Source organism: Oncorhynchus keta, chromosome 3, assembly GCF_023373465.1.
Source record: "Oncorhynchus keta strain PuntledgeMale-10-30-2019 chromosome 3, Oket_V2, whole genome shotgun sequence".
Classification (NCBI taxonomy): domain Eukaryota; kingdom Metazoa; phylum Chordata; class Actinopteri; order Salmoniformes; family Salmonidae; genus Oncorhynchus; species Oncorhynchus keta.
In genome coordinates this window covers 3,916,529-3,934,442 of record NC_068423.1, presented here as the reverse complement: position 1 = coordinate 3,934,442, position 17,914 = coordinate 3,916,529, and the positions used below count along the sequence as shown (strand labels likewise).

General features: G+C 41.8%; 1 protein-coding gene across 1 annotated transcript in view; it reads left to right on the top strand.

Moving 5' to 3' along the window:
• The first annotated feature begins 6,571 nt into the window (after positions 1 to 6,571).
• LOC118363975 (ataxin-2-like protein) overlaps positions 6,572 to 17,914 on the top strand; it is a 54,524-nt gene continuing 43,181 nt past the window's right edge. The window contains 2 exon segments of the mRNA XM_035745255.2: positions 6,572 to 6,862; positions 7,322 to 7,448. Of these exon segments, the coding sequence (XP_035601148.2) occupies positions 7,336 to 7,448 (113 nt within the window). The 5' untranslated portion in view covers positions 6,572 to 6,862; positions 7,322 to 7,335.

Sequence of the window (17,914 nt, the reverse complement as noted above, 5' to 3'; positions counted from 1 at the left end):
AGCAGGTATATATATCTATCTCACTGATCATCCCCAAAGCCAACACCTCATTCCTTCCAGTTCTCTGCTGCAAGTGACTGGAATGAACTGCAAAAATCTCTGAAGCTGGAGACTTTTATTTCCCTCACCAACTTTAAACTTCAGCTATCTGAGCAGCTAACTGATCACTGCAGCTGTACATAGTCCATCTGTAAATAGCCCACCCAATCTACCTACCTCATCCCCATACTATTTTTATTTACTTTCTGCTCTTTTTCACACCAGTATCTCTACTTGCACATCATCATCTGCTCATTTATCACTCCAGTGTTAATCTGCTAAATTGTAGTTATTCGCTCCTATGTCATATTTATTGCCTACCTTCTCATACCTTTTGCACACACATATATACATATACACATATACATATAGACGTTATTTTTTTCTACTGTGTCATTGACTTGTTTATTGTGTTATTGGCTTGTTTGTTGTTTATTCCATTCGTAACTCTGTGTTGTTGTCTGTGTCCCACTGCTTTGCTTTATCTTGACCAGGTCGCAGTTGTAAATCAGAAGTTGTTCTCAACCAGCCTACCTGGTTAAATAAAGGTGAAATAAAAATAAATAAGTAGCAAATATATGTATAGTGCTACAATAAAAAAGCGGCTTTGGTAACAGTTGACAGTGGGTTTTCCTCCAAATATCTATTGCGTGACTTAAATCTTCATGATATCATACCAGGTCCTATTAGCAGAGTGTCTGAGGATTCCAAATCACCCCCCTTTATTAGAGACAACTTGTATAGTTACAACAGTACAGTAACAAATAGCTGTATAGTGCGGTAAAAGAGGTCTGTATTGAAAATGCCGATTTAGCTTTCCAGGGGTGCAGATTTATTTAGGCTCTACAGTGCCGGTGGAAGGCAACAACGAAATTAAGGCTTAGTTAGCTATAGTTAACTAGAGAGATAACTGCTACAAGTTCTGTTTTGAATTGGTGATCTAGTTAGTCTGTCTGTCATTATTTTATGCCAGCTGCTGAAATGTCGCACTCACACTGGCACACAAGCAGTATCACAGACATGCACTGAAGGGTCATTCCAATAATAGATGATATGTGTTTTTATTGATTGGTCATATTTAAAAGTGTGCTTTCATAAATTACATTAACAACAATTATGAAACACATTTCCGTGACTTTGAATGACCTTACAAACCTTGTCAATTTGGAACAGCGCATCATACCATTCAGGCCAACACATTATATTTCGACAGCCTACTGCCACGCACAGATTCACAGACTAGCATCAAATGAATTTGAACATAGCGGAATCAGAAAAGTATTGGTATTCATTGAAGATCCCGCCTTCGATGTGTGAATCTGGGCCAGCAATAGGATACTTTGTTTTCATAGAGGTGCTGGAACACAATTCCCCAAGTGCCGGTATGGCGTCCCAGACAGGCCAGGCCCAAATCAGCACGGATTTTGACCTGCAGTCACCCTATGCGCATTATTTAATCCATTCAATCACCGCTTTTATGCTGTTGACTAAATACGTGGACAATGTAGGCTGGAATACGCCCCTAGCTGAAAAGTGGGGTGGCTTTGGTTATCCCTACTTTGGAGGGGGGAAAGACGCCCTAGCAGCAATAAGTCCGTGACCTCAGCGATTTCCCTTCAAAGTAAGAGTCCCGCAATGAAGATGGCGAAGAAAAAAAAATTGGTCGAAATTCGTCATATTTTATGAGGAAATGTGAGCAGACTTTTTTATTTTTACATATTTTTTTTTTTACAGTATGAAGAAATAAACAAAAGTTAATCGCCGTTATAGCAAAAATTATATTATAGCATTGACATTATTGTTACCAGCATTAAAAGTAATTCGATAGTTACTTATTATGGTAGTTAAATAGTTATTATGGTAACAACGGTAATACAAATAACAATATTGATATTATTAATAATATTATAATAATTATACCAATCAACTTATTCATATTGCACAATGTTTAGTGCGTTTTTCATATTGAACATACTCAGCGGTGACCCGTCATTCAGGGCAGGTTTTGAGCCCATCCTGTTTAGCTAAAATAAAATAAAATAATAATAAATACATATATATTGTTGCCTGTTTTGCATGTTATTTTGGCATTCATTTGTGTCATATCAGTTTACAAACAATGTATAAACACATTTATTAAGCAAATAAAGCCACATACAAATAATCTCTTTTTTTGCCGACTTGAGTAAGGCAGCTCCACAATACATGTGTTTCAGCCTAGCCCAGTGCTTTCTGTGGTGGAGCGGAAGCCAGCGGAAAATACAGAGGATAGATGATGGTAATCTTCTCTAGTTGCGCTGTGATTGGCTCAGTGTTCTGTCACTCATAGGGACACTACGTCACATCATAATGTACAGGGAGAGCTAGGCAATTCAAGCCCCCTTTGGTGCTGCCATAGATTTACATTAGAAGTGCCCATCCCTCATTAGCCATAAATAAAATGACTTAAAATCACGTTATATCTACTGTAGCTTTGATTGGACTGATCATGTCAACATCATACTTTCAAAATCTTACCTAGCAAGCAGTCATCATGATGAATCACCTCGACAATCTACTTGCAAATCCTTTTCAATCCTTGTTATATGAAGAAAAATGATAGATAAAACGTATCTGTGCTCATCGGCCATTGGACATAAACATTAAGTCGGAAAAAGCAAACTCTACAATGAGTGGTTTGGAAGGAATCAATTGCTAACTGCAAGAGTTGCAAAGCAATCAATATTTTGCTTCCCTTGCCTGCTATTTGGTGGAGAGGATGTGTGGTCAAAGTCTGGGTTTAAGGATTTAAAATATCTGTCTGAAAGGGTCTCTTTTCCAGGTTTAAAAGTATCAACATTCACACGCAACCACATGGGCTAGAAAAGGTTGAATACATTGGTCATGCTGTCAATCCAGAATGACTTCTGCCGCATTCAAAACAACTGGAAAATCGGAACTGGGAAATCTCAGACTTCAATGAGTTCAAGACAACTGGGAACATACGTGTTTTGAACCGTCATCCACCTCGGAATTCCAAGTTGGGAACTCAGGCCTCTTTCTAGAGCTCCGACCTGAAGATCACTGATGTCATGATTCAAACTTTTTTTTCTTCCAGTTGTCTTGAAAGCACCATAAATCCAGAGAATGCCAGACTTTAATGCCAAAGTTTCATGACAAAATTTGCCCACAAGAAGGACCGTCGTGCCACCTTCCTGTTCAAGTGATCACAAAATGTATTGTATGCTGCTGCATAAATGATATGATATGCCAGGAAGATATGTATATAGTAGCTAAGAAAGTAATACTAAGTGTATGTTGTGTACTAAGCTATTAGTAGCCCATGTGCCTTACCCTAATAATTTGGTCCCTTTCCCCCTCAGAACTTAGCCTACTGTTCAGACTTGGTAGTGCACATGTAGCCTATAGCCTGTTTTAGAGAAATGCCATAATTGAATATTGTAAGAGCTCTCTGTCTACTTATATGCCTCCATTTATTATATGGTTCTGTCTTGGTGTACAGGGAGAATACTGTAAGAATGGCCCGTGTTCTGAATTATGCTGCTGTACGTTGAATAAGTATTTAACAAATAGCTATATTGACTAAGTCCATCTTAGCTCGCTCATGAATGTCTTTATCGAAATTACAGATTGCCTCTTATTTGCTCTTTGTTCCCTTATGGTATAGTTTGTACATCACAATTGTTATAGGCCCATTGCTTATATAGGTCTATCTAATTAGTATCTTATACATAATTTTAGGCAATGTTGGAATGATTGAATTTTTTGGGGTACTTTGTGCATTATAATTAGCTCATGTGCTTTTCTTGACGAGGAGGAGATACTAAATAATGTTGTTGGGTCTGTAACCATGTTGCCCAGTTACAGTCTCTTCCCATTCAAGTGTTTGTTTTTTACTAGAAGTTCAGTAATGACACCATTTGTCACCGTTATAGTGAAATTAATGTATTGTCCAGTATTGTGTAGTGGCTTTGCTGCATGCAACCCCCCGAAAATGTGGAGTTTGCCTCACGAAGATTTACATGCTAAAATTGCCCCTGGACATACTACAGTGCCTTCAGAAAGTATTTTTTACACATTTTGTTGTGTTACAGACTGAATTTAAAATGGATTATATTGAGATTTTGTGTCACTGGCCTACAAACAATACCCCATAATGTCAAAGTGGAATTATGGTTTTAGACATTTTTTTTAATTGATTAAAAATGAAAAGCTGAAATATCTTGAGTCAATAAGTGTTCAACCCATTTGTTATGGCAAGTCTAAATAAGTTGTATGGACTGTTTAGTCGTTTTTTATGACTACCTCATCTCTGTACCCCACACATCTGTAAGGTTCCTCAGTGGAACAGTGAATATCAAACACTGGTTCAACCACAAAAAAAAACACATTTTTGGTACTTTGTGTCTCAGTAAAAACGGAGTCCATTCTACTCAGGAGCACTTCTAGTAAACCATGTCTACAGTTTACACCCAGAGGAATATCGCTGCTCATTTTGCAGCTCCTCTTGATGTAAACTCTGGATTTGGATACTAGAAGCCCTCCTGAGTAGAATGGACTAAACTTTTCTGCGACACAACATAAAATTGTGTACGGTGCAATATACAGTGGGGAGAACAAGTATTTGATACACTGCCAATTTTGCAGGTTTTCCTACTAACAAATCATGTAGAGAGAGGTCTGTAATTTTTTATCATAGGTACACTTCAACTGTGAGAGATGGAATCTAAAACGAAAATCCTGAAAATCACTGTATGATTTTTAAGTAATTATTTTGCATTTTATTGCATGACATAAGTATTTGATACATCAGAAAAGCAGAACTTAATATTTGGTACAGAAACCTGTGTTTGCAATTACAGAGATCATATGTTTCCTGTAGTTCTTGACCAGGTTTGCACACACTGCAGCAGGGATTTTGGCCTACTCCTCCATACTGACCTTCTCCAGATCCTTCAGGTTTCGGGGCTGTCGCTGGGCAATACAGACTTTCAGCTCCCTCCAAATATTTTCTATTGGGTTCAGGTCTGGAGACTGGCTGGGCCACTCCAGGACCTTGAGATGCTTCTTTCGGAGCAACTCCTTAGTTGCCCTGGCTGTGTGTTTCGGGTCATTGTCATGCTGGAAGACCCAGCCACGACCCATCTTCAATGCTCTTACTGAGGGAAGGAGGTTGTTGGCCAAGATCTCGCAATACATGGCCCCATCCATCCTCCCCTCAATACGGTGCAGTCGTCCTGTCCCCTTTGCAGAAAAGCATCCCCAAAGAATGATGTTTCCACCTCCATGCTTTACGGTTGGGATGGTGTTCTTGGGGTTGTACTCGTCCTTCTTCCTCCAAACACGGCGAGTGGAGTTTAGACCAAAAAGCTCTATTTTTGTCTCATCAGAACACATGACCTTCTCCCATTCCTCCTCTGGATCATCCAGATGGTCATTAGCAAACGTCAGACGGGCCTGGACATGCGCTGGCTTGAGCAGGGGGACCTTGCGTGCGCTGCAGGATTTTAATCCATGACGGCGTAGTGTGTTACTAATGGTTTTCTTTGAGACTGTGGTCCCAGCTCTCTTCAGGTCATTGATGAGGTCCTGCCGTGTAGTTCTGGGCTGATCCCTCACCTTCCTCATGATCATTGATGCCCCACGAGATGAGATCTTGCATGAAGCTCCAAACCGAGGGTGATTGACCGTCATCTTGAACTTCGTCCATTTTCTAATAATTGCGCCAACAGTTGTTGCCTTCTCACCAAGCTGCTTGCCTATTGTCCTGTAGCCCATCCCAGCCTTGTGCAGGTCTACAATTTTATCCCTGATGTCCTTACACAGCCCCCTGGTCATGGCCATTGTGGAGAGGTGCAGTTAATGCAGGCAATGAGTGGAGAACAGGAGGGCTTCTTAAAGAAAAACTAACAGGTCTGTGAGAGACGGAATTCTTACTGGTTGGTAGGTGATCAAATACTTGTGTCATGCAATAAAATGCAAATTAATTATTTAAAAATCATACAATGTGATTTTCTGGATTTTTGTTTTAGATTCCGTCTCGCACAGTTGAAGTGTACCTATGATAAAAATGACAGACCTCTACATGCTTTGTAAGTAGGAAAACCTGCAAAATCGGCAGTGTATCAAATCCTTGTTCTCCCCACTGTATATGCCCAATATGAGAAAACGATTGGATTTAGGCTGATAGGTCACTCTTTAAAATGAGCAGCCACGCTCCTCTGGATATTAACTCTGTGGATTTAGAAGCTAGAAGTGCTCCTGAGTATAATGGACACCCCTTTCTCTGCAACACAAGATACAGAAAAGTGTGTAAGTGCATTAAATGATAGTACACACACAAAACACATTGTTGACCATTTTGGCTTGAACAAAGAAAAAACGTATCTTATAGAAATACTTTTACTCGATAACTAGTAGAAAATACATCGATAATTGTGCATCATTTTCAACCCAATTATTACACACGATGGGACTCTTATTCTGAAGGATTCCAAAAATCCCTGACCCGGAACAATTGATTTATTATTGGCTTGTGACGACCACTCACCAGTCCTCTGATCGAGTGAAGCTTACACCGAGAGGTGGCGAGCGACTGCGGGTTTTCATCCCGAAACGTGAAGAAAATACAATTTAAAACGCTTATGACCAGTATACTAGCATCACAACTGAGATTCTAAGGTATAACCTTAAAGAAGAATACGTCAAGTTGACCTAAAGAAGCAAGTAATCCAGACAGGGAAGCTACCAAGCGAATGTTCAAGAGACTGCCAGCTAGCTAACGTAGCTAGCCTGGATCAGAAGAATCCTAAACCACGATCTGGTGTGAAAACATTGCTATTTTGTATCGACTTATTCTCTGTGTAGCAACAAAGTAGCCAGCCAGGGAATACAATCAGAAATCAAGGTATATTTTAATGTCGGGCCGCCTTACTGTAGCTTTCCAGTTTGCGATGCCAATTACTATTAGCGTTAGTTAGCATGGCAGTTCTCAGTCATTGAGATTAATACAGGCTAAACGAATTATTTGGGACTCCCTAAAAACACTCAACTAAGATACAGCTACGACCGGAAGTGACCATCGGTAGCAGGTTAGGACTGCATTTTCGCTAACCCTACCCCTTTCCCTAACATTAACCTAGCAAGATAATTATACTAATCTTCAACGTTAATTCTCCAAACATCCTGCTACGAAAAAGTAACTTCCCGTTGTAGGTGTATCAAATTGTCTCCAATTATTTGCTCGAATAATACTTAGTTTTGTAACTTGATTTTGTGAAAGCTTGCTGCTTGGCCATGTTGAAACAACAGCCCAGCTCATGTGGGCGAAAAACATCCAACTGGACTTCGGGCCCTGCCAGTATGTCTTCCACGGCCAGTGGAATCAACAACAGAGCACAGGTTGGGAGGTGAGTGAAATTAGGATGTCCAGATAGGAAAGGCTGGGGATTTTTATCATGGCTTCAAGGCCTACCGATCAAAGCATGTGTAGCTTGTTGTGGGAAATGGGGTTATGTTGATAGGCCTGTGAAAATATATTGTGCGTGATTGACAAGTTCTTATGGAAGCTATTTCAAGGCACCAAGAAAAGATGTGGTCCTTCTGTGGCTCAGTTGGTAGAGCATGGCGCTTGTAACGCCAGGGTAGTGGGTTCGATTCCCGGGACCACCCATACGTAGAATGTATGCACACATGACTGTAAGTCGCTTTGGATAAAAGCGTCAGCTAAATGGCATATATTATTATTATTATGTAATCTATCAGTTGACAAGAGGTTACTACATGCCACGCCCACTATGCCACACCCACTGTGCTGCTAGCACTGTCTCTGGTCCACACTCCAGCGCAGTAGGTGGCGGTAATGTACCAATAACGTTGGATGCCACCCTCTGAAAACCCCACCGAAGGAGGCTGCTAGCTAGCTAGGGGACACCGGTGCACTATGGGAGAATCTCAATTGCCTACTCCTCGCGTCCTCGGTCCTTTCTCCTTGCTTCTTTCTCAAAACCCATTGGATGAGAAAGCCAGAGGTCCCTCCTCCCTGACCACCTTCAATGGGTTTTGAGAAGGTGAGGAGAGACACAAGGAGTGTGAAATTGAGATTCCCCCGGTGTATTTTGCCCCCGCCTGCCGAAAACTGTTCTCTGTTAACATTACTTAGAGGGAAGTAGCTAGCTAGCAGCCTCAATGGCAGTGGGCGCTGGATGTCATGACAAGTAGTGGGCATGCCATGTAGTAACTGCGGTCCGCAGATGGAGTTGTGACATAGTACGTAGTTTTTGTGAAACAGTAAGTTGTTATTGTGAGATACGTTTAGGCGATATGTATCACATGAATTCAATGTGCACTTTGCATCAGGCCCGCCTCAACTTCCAAGGATAAATCTTATGTACAGCCTATAGTCAATCAAAGTGTGTACGTGAGGGAGTTATTGTTTCAGTTTTGTTGATGTGAGTTGGTGCATGTTTAATGACTTCTGGTTGGCATCAGATTTAATTTATTAATTCAATTAAACCCATTAAAGGAGCAATCTATTGTTGGTACATCACATTTTAATACAGAATAGTTATTGTTTCTTGAAGTATGGAAGCCTGTTCCTGCCCCCCCCCAGAGAAAACAAATCTGACTTACTGTGAGAGAGTACTGTAACTCATAGAGTTTAGCATTTTTGAACACCTGTAACTGCCATTTCCTTCAATCTACAGCAAAACATATATACTGTGTTAGGGTGTGGTGCCTGGCCTTAAATGGTGACAAAAACAATTGTGTTAATGTTTTTACATAGTGGCGCAGCTAGTCCACAAGGTGGTGCAATGCCCCTCTTACAGTCTTTGGGGAGAACCCTGCAATATCTGTATATTAAAGGTCCTGAACAGTGGAAATCATGTTTTCTGTCAAATTGGATGATACTTGGATGAAGCCAGTTAAAATTAGGGTTACCTAAGCATGAACAATGACTGTAGCTGGTACTTTGATTAAGTTACTGGTCCCCCTCCCTCATGTCAAACACTTGGAATCAGGAGGCAGGCATCGATTTTAAATGTACACCAATGGTAGCGTGTTATCATCTTTACTAATGTGAGTATGTACCGCCTTGAAGGAAAATTCCACCAAAATCCACTCATTCCTATAATTTAGTTTTACATGACAAAAAAAATATTGTTCTTCACATATTAGTGTTGACAAATGTTTCCTGTTGTCGTTATAATAAAGTTGGAAGCAACGTGAAAATCATCGTGGAAATCTGTTAAACCCTCTTTTAAGTGACACATTTCTCGAGGTAGGAATACCACAAAAATATGATCAATGGCTTATTCAAGAGAAGACAACCTCCTGCGTTATGACATTGGGAAGTATTGAAATCTGACATGTATGATGGACGTTTTCGCAATCTAAAAGTTGTATTCCTATTAACTTTCAGCGTAGTGAGAGCGGCTTTATCGCAATGCGATGTCATACTGGCCAAATGTATGCCTGTTTGAACGGCAATAGCTCAAATACACATGGCAACATGAAATGACCCAGGGAATCGAAAGAACATCAGAGATGCACAAAAACAATATAACGTTCAAAATGGGTGAATCTTTTATTTTTAAACCGTCATCACGTGTGCCAACACCTTGCTTTGGCTTTGTTTACAAAGATACTGGTAACCTTTACTCTGTGGTGTGACTGTTAGCTAGCAAGCTACTTACCAGCATGCCGGCAAAAGCACACACTGTGCTGTGACTGGATGCCAGAGAGTAAATTTAACGTTACACTATTTTGTGAAGAAATCCAACAGCAGTCTGCTTTTAATTTCGGGTGGACAGGCTGCACTGAAAATTACAGTCGTGTGTGTGTGCAGTGTACATGAGAGCAAAGTTGCTTCATCAATTCGGTAGAACGTTTGATGGGTCTTACCAGGAAGCTAATACGGATGCTGTTGTTATTTCACTTTCCAGCTCCTTTTCTCTTTTCACTATCTTAAAGCAGACATTTTAGAAAATTCAACATCTACTCTGTCTGCATAGCTTCCCAGACAACATCTGCAGCAAGATTACAAAATCACTGCAGCAGTCATACAAAATCAGATTTCCCAAAGCAAGTAGAAGGCAAGTAGGAGTCCATAGCTGGATTTGTCTCCTACTTCAATACCCACCTGCTTTAAGATGTCTACTATTATCGACAAGCTCATTAGAAAGCTCACGGCCCTGGGTCTGAATTCCTCCCTATGCAACTGGATCCTGGACTTCCTGAAGGGCCCCCCCATGGTGGTGAAGGTAGGCAACATTACCTCCTCGACACTGGTTCTCAACAAGGGTGCGTCCTCAGTCCTCTCCTGTATTCCCTGTATACCCACAACTGCGTAGACTCGCACAGTTACAACTCCATCGTCAAGTTCGCTGATGAAACAACAGTCGTAGGCTTGATTGACAAAAATGACGAGACAGCCTACAGGGAGGTGGGCACTCTAAAGGTGTGGTGCCAGGTAAACAACCTATCCCTTAACGGTAGCAAAATAAAGGAGCTGATTGTGGACTTCAGGAGGAACCAGGCTGGACATGCCCCCATCTTCATCAACGGGGCTGCTGTGGAGATGGTAAATAACTCTACCTCCACGGATCGCAAGGCTCTTCAGAGGGTGACAGTTGAAGACGGAAGTTTACATACACCTTAGCCACATACATTGAAACTCAGTTTTTCACAGTTTCTGACATTTAATCCAAGTAAAAATTCCCTGTCTTAGGTCAGTTAGGATCACCACTTTATTTTAAGAATGTGACATTTCTGAATAAAAGTAGTGATTTTATTTAATTGTAATTTTATTTGAGCTTTTATTTATTTCATCACATTGCCAGTGGGTCAGAAGTTTACAAACTCAATTAGTATTTGGTAGCATTGCCTTTAAATTGTTTAACTTGGGTCAACTGTTTCAGGTAGCCTTCCACAAGCTTCCCACAATAAGTGGGGTGAATTTTGGCCCATTCCTCCTGACAGAGCTGGTGTAACAGTCAGGTTTGTAGGTCTCCTTGCTCGCACACGCTTTTTCAGTTCTGCCCACACATTTTCTATAGGATTGAGGTCAGGACTTTATGATGGCCACTCCAATACCTTGACTTTGTTGTCCTTAAGCCATTTTGCCACAACTTTGGAAGTATGCTTGGGGTCATTGTCCATTTGGAAGACCCATTTGCAACCAAGCTTCTGTCTCTCCGTGTCTCTCTCTGTCTCTCTCTCGGGAGTTGACTTAACAACCGGATCCTAAATACCTGCCAGAAACTCCCCCTTTGGCTCTGCAGTATTGAGAATGGAATGTCTGAGTACAACAGAGACTTTGCCAAAACCTCAAACAATGAACATTGGGACAATATATTTAAATATCCAAATGTTGGGAATTATGACAGATGGAATATAGAAAATTTGTCTATTTTGTCATGTCATTAAACTTATCAGAAATAAGTTATAATGGAAACATTGTAACTGAGAGCTTTCACAATGTGTATATCAGATTTACATCTAAATGTTGTAGAACTTATATGAATAAATATAGCAATGTGATTTTATCCTTCTAAATGAGAATTGTTTTTCTTGTAAAACTTGTGCCAATCAGTAGCTATGCCCAAGTGAGCTCAGAGTTTGTCAACATGATGGAACTGCCTTTCTGGCCAGAGTGTTTAAAAGGATTTGTAACAATGTACATTAGACCAAGCAGGGGGATGGTGTAAGCCGGGTGTCATGAAATGGTTAACTACAAGACCAGAAAATGTAGTAGGCTTGATTGACCTTCAAACTAGAGGAGTGAAGAAGTTGAAGACTAGAGCAAAACATTCCCAGTCTGCAGCTGGTATGTGATGTTGTCTAGGTAAATTGACCAAGACGAGAGGGAAGGACAAATCTCTCTCACCAGCATAGATACCTCAGAGGTTTCTACTCTAACGGACAGGGGGAAGTGCAGATCCCACTGTACACCATTTGGCGTATCCAGTCTAACGAACACTCCCAAGACAGGAGCCGACAACTAAGGACATTGACCTCTGGTGGACAACCCGAGACTTGCATCAAACTACTCGCCATAAACGGATCGTGGTTTCAACATAGAGACGACAGAGAAAGACATCTACGCGTAAATATATGTTGCATTTGTAATCCGAATGAGTGGCTGTTAGGGTGCTAAATATTTCTATTTATGGTGAGCGTAGTTTCAAGTGTATGTAGGATAAGTCCACTCTCCCGCTCTTTATCCTCCCTTCCATTGTGTAACAAGCCGTCATATTGGGTTAGTCCACTAGGGACTTATCGATTACTAACATAAAATGAAAACCTATACTGTGTGTCTTTGTTTCTGTGTGATTTATTGAGTTAGGCTTAATTATTTATTTACTAACTTTGTGAATTGCTGATTCATCACTCAGGCTAGGTTTCTTGTGGATTAAGATATTTGTGAAGTCCAGAATGAGACAGGTAATAATTGACTGTATTGATGTAAGAGATCTATGTATCTTTAGAGTTTAAGTCGGGAGATGGGGCACCACGGAAAAGTTGTTTAAAGTGTGACTAAGTTCCTAATGACTTTATTGTTCCTAATGACTTTATTGTTAGATGATTAATTTAATCGAGTACTAATTGAACAGAGTAGGTAATTATTTGATAAATAGCAGTCATCACATTAATGGTAGTCACGACACGTGACTATTAAACACTCGGAATCTGAATCCTGCTTGATTGACGCGGGGTACATGGGTCCCCCTCCCCATCAACCTCTGTAGTTTCTTGCACTTCCTAAAGCCTAAGTAATTCACTTTTACTTGGTTTGATATCACATTTATTTGCTTTGTATTTTTTTAAGCATTTGGATGAGCGATGAGTGTTATGTTATGAATCAATGGTACCTGCATACTTTAAAGGCCGTGTCCCAAAACCGTGCAGGACGTTTGGCATTTGCCAGAGAACACCAAGATTGGCAAATTCGCCACTGGCGCCCTGTGCTCTTCACAGATGAAAGCAGGTTCACACTGAGCACATGTGACAGACGTGACAGAGTGGAGACGCCATGGAGAATGTTCTGCTGCCTGCAACATCCTCCAGCATGACCGGTTTGGCGGTGGGTCAGTCATGGTGTGGGGTGGCATTTCTGTGGGGGGCCGCACAGCCCTCCATGTGCTCGCGAGAAGTAGCCTGACTACCATTAGGTACCGAGATGGGATCCTCAGACCCCTTGTGAGACCATATGCTGGTGCGGTTGGCCCTGGGTTCCTCCTAATGCAAGACAATGCTAGATCTCATGTGGCTGGAGTGTGTCAGCAGTTCCTGCAAGAGAAAGGCATTGATGCTATGGACTGGCCCGCCCGTTCCCCAGAACTGAATCCAATTGAGCACATCTGGGACATCATGTCTCGCTCCATCCACCACAGACTGTCCAGGAGTTGGCGGATGCTTTAGTCCAAGTCTGGGAGGAGGTCCCTCAGGAGACCATCCGTCACCTCATCAGGAGCATGCCCATGCGTTGTAGGGAGGTCATACAGGCACGTGGAGGCCACACACACTACTGAGCCGCATTTTGACTTGTTTTAAGGACATTACATCAAAGTTGGATCAGCCTGTAGTGTGGTTTTCCACTTTAATTTTGAGTGTGACTCCAAATCCAGACCTCCATGGGTTGATAAATTTGATTTCCTTTGATAATTTTTGCGTGATTTTTGTAGTCTGCCCATTCAACTATGTAAAGAAAAAAGTATTTAATAAGAATATTTCATTCATTCAGATCTAGGATGTGTTATTTTAGTGTTCCCTTTATTTTTTTGAGCAGTGTTTATAATTCTGAACATATTGTCATTTATAATGCTAATGTAGAGGCACCAATAAATTGTCCAGTACACTTGTTGTTTGCTGTTTTCATGTACATTCCCTTATGTCTAATCTTCTAAGTTGACCCAGGCTTTACTAATTCTTGCGAAGAAGCTTATCAGTGAACTGTGTTCTGTAATTGCTTACAAATCAATGGAAATACAATTGTGTGTTGCTGCTGTTTGTCTGATGTCCAACAGTCCATGATTAGCTCTGTTGATCATGTGAGCATTTTGCAGAGAAGATGGGTTGAGGCATACTATTCAGGCTTGTAATGACATGTGGCCCATTGTTTACCTTGTTACCTGGCAATGAACACAAGGGTGTATCAAAGAGCAGTTAGTCAAGGTGAGCTCATGAATATAAGATCCCTGCCCACTCAGCCTGTTCTTTCAGGCTTCCTGGTTGTTAAAGATGAGAGAGGGTACAATTTCTTAAATTCAGAGCATTTTAATAGTGTAAAAAAGGGTATGTATTACCCCATCAGAACCCAAAGCAAATTTTGTTTTAATCCATTACTTACTCCATCCATGAGATCAAAATAATACAAATGTTAAGCTATACAGTGTTTGTTTACAATTGCATGGTCTACAAACATTGTATAGCTTAACTTCTTTTAAATTATTTTGATCTCATGGATGGTCAGTCATTGCCTCCATATGTGAGAGTCCTTGCTTCTATGTATTTGAGATTGGTTACGTTTCTTCTGCCCCATTTCTCAGCCGTTTACCAAAGAAAGTGGCGAGGAGTACGCTTTGTTTTTGTTTGAATCCCAGATTGACCCTTTTATAAGTGGTCGACCTGCAGGACTATTCAGTCAATCAAATGTAGTTATAGAGCCCTTTTCACAACAGCAGTTGCAGTCACAAAGTGCTAATACAATAACCTAGCCTAAAACCTCAGAGCGCAAGCGGCTAGGGAGAAAGCTAGAGGGATGAACCAGGCTCTGAGGGGTGGCAAGTCCTCTTCTGACTGGGCCGGTTGGAGATTCTAAGAGTACATGGCCATTAAGGACAGATCGTTCTTCAAGATGTTTAACCATTCATAGAAGACCAACAGGGTCAAATAATAATCACAATGGTTGTAAATGGCGCAAGAGGTCAGCACCTCAAGAGTTACTGGCAGTTGGCTTTTCATAGCTGAGCATTTAGAGGTCGAGACAGCATATCCAGGGGGGGTCAGGCTTCCATAGCCGCCTGTAGAACAGCAGAAACTGGATTAGCAGAACGAACAGGTGGGCTAGGGACATGGACAGTCAGGAGTCGTCAGGCAAGGTAGTCCTGAGGCATGGTCTTAGGGCTCAGGTCCTCCAGGAGGGGACAGAGAGATGGGAAATTTAGAGGGAGCATATCTAAGATCACACAGGACACCAGATAAGACGAGAATTACACCAGATATGACTGACCCTAGCCCCCCGGCACATAGACTATTGCAGCATAGATACAGGAGACTGAGACAGGGTGGGGGTCAGGGACACTGGCCCCTTCCAAAGTCACCCCCAGACAGGGATGACCAGGCAGGATATGACCCCACCCACTTTGGCAAAGCACAGCCCCCACACCACCAAAGGGAAATCAATGGGCCACTAACTTATTACCCAGAGACAAGGCTGAATATCGCCCAGAAAGATCTCCCCACCGCACGAGTCCAAGGACAGGAAGGATGGAAGAGCGCGAGCAAGCCAGTGACTCAGCCCAGGTAATATGGTCAGAGGCAGAGAATCCCAGTGAAGATAGGAAAGCCGGCCAGGCAGAGACAACAAGGGTGGTTTGTCACTCCAGCCTTGCCGTTCGCCTTCACACCTCTGGGCCAGACTACACTTAATCATAGGACCTAGTGAAGTGATCAGTTGTCAGTAAAGACTTAAAGGTTGAGACTAAGTCTCCAGCTCTCACATGCATGGGCAGACCATTCAATAAAAATGTAGCTCTATAGGAGAAAGCCCTGCCTCCAGCTGTTTGCTTAAATATTCCGCATCTTGGAATAGGATCCAGTAGACAACTGGAAGGTTTAGAGGCAATTACTTTGCAACTACATCAAGGGTATTACACAAGGTTTAGGTACTCGGTTAGGCGGTTAACTTATTTTTGTACTCCCATGTCCTTGGGTAGGTGGAGGGAGTCTGGAAAGGAATTGAGAAATCTTTGGGTTGTTCGAGAATTTATAATGCAGCTTTTGATAATCATGGGTTGGGGTCTAAGCACATTATTTTTTTGTGATTGCAAACATCATAACGTGGTCTGACGATCCAGAATTATGAGGAAAAACATTTAGATCGACAATATCTATTCCATGGGATGATTGTGGCAATATTTTTTTTATTTCACCTTTTTATTTAACCAGGTAGGCCAGTTGAGAACAAGTTCTCATTTACAACTGTGACCTGGCCAAGATAAAGCAAAGCAGTACGACACCGACAACAACACAGAGTTACACATGGAATAAACAAACGTACAGTCAATAACACAATAGAAAAAAGTCTATATACAGTGTGTGCAAATGGCGTAAGGAGGTAAGTCAATAAATAGGCCACAGTAGCGAAGTAATTACAATTTAGCAAATCAACACGAGTGATAGATGTGCAGATGATGATGTGCAAGTAGAAATACTGGTGTGCAAAAAAGTAAATAAAACAATATGGGAATGAGGTAGGTAGATTGGATGGGCTATTTACAGATGGGCTGTGTACAGCTGCAGCGATCGGTAAGCTGCTCAGATAGCTGATGCTAAAATTTAGTGAGGGAAATAAAAGTCTCCAACTTCAGCGATTTTTGCAATTCGTTCCAGTCATTTGGTAGCAGTGAACTGGAAAGAAAGACTGCAATGGCAGAGGTGTTGGCTTTGGGGAAGACCAGTGAGATATAACTGCTGGAGCGCGTGCTAAGGGTGGGTGTTGTTATGGTGACCAGTGAGCTGAGATAAGGCGGAGCTTTACCTAGCAAAGACTTATAGATGACCTGGAGCCAGTGGGTCTGGTGACTAATATGTAGCGAGGGTCAGCTGACAAGAGCATACGGGTCGCAGTGGTGGGTGGTATATGGGTCTTTGTTGACAAAACGGATGACACTGTGAGAGACTGCAATCCAGTTTGCTGAGTAGAGTGTTGGATGGCTATATTGTAAATGACATCCTCGAGGATCGGTAGGATAGTCAGTTTTACGAGGGTAAGTTTGGCAGTGTGAGTGAAGGATGCTTTGCCGATTCTAGATTTAATTTTGGATTGGAGATGTTTATGAGTATGGAAGGAGAGTTTACAGTCTAGCCAGACACCTAGGTATTTATAGTTGTCCACATATTTTAAATCAACTGTCCAGAGTAGTGATGCTAGTTGGGCGGGCGGGTGCGGGCAGCAATCAGTTGAAAATAATGCTTTTTTTTCACTAGCGTTTAAGAGCAGTTGGAGGCCACGGATGGAGTGTTGTATGGCATTGAAGCTCGTTTGGAGGTTTGTTAACACAGTGTCCAAAAAGTGCCAGATGTATATAGAATGGTGTTGTCTGCGTAGAGGTGGATCAGGGAATCACCCGCAGCAAGAGCGACATCGTTGATATATACAGAGAAAAGAGTCGGCCTGAGAATTGAACCCTCTGGTACCCCCATAGAGACTGCCAGAGGTCCGGACAACAGGCCCTCCGATTTGACACGCTGAACTCTGAGAAGTAGTTGGTGAACCAGGCGAGGCAGTCATTTCAGAAACCAAGGCTGTTGAGTTTACCGATAAGGATACGGTGATTGACAGAGTCGAAAGCCTTGGCCAGGTCGATGAAGACGGCTGCACAGTACTGTCTTTTATCGATGGTGGTTATGTTATCGTTTAGTACCTTGAGCATGACTGAGGTGCATCTGTGACCAGCTCGAAAACCGGATGGCACCGCGGAGAAGGAATGATGGGATTCGAAAGACTTTAGAAAGGCAGGGCAGGATGGATATAGGTCTGTAACAGTTTGGGTCCAGAGTGTCGCCCCCTTTGAAGAGGGGGATGACCGCGGCAGCTTTCCAATCTTTGGGGATCTCGGACGATTAAAAAGAGGTTGAACAGACTGGTAAT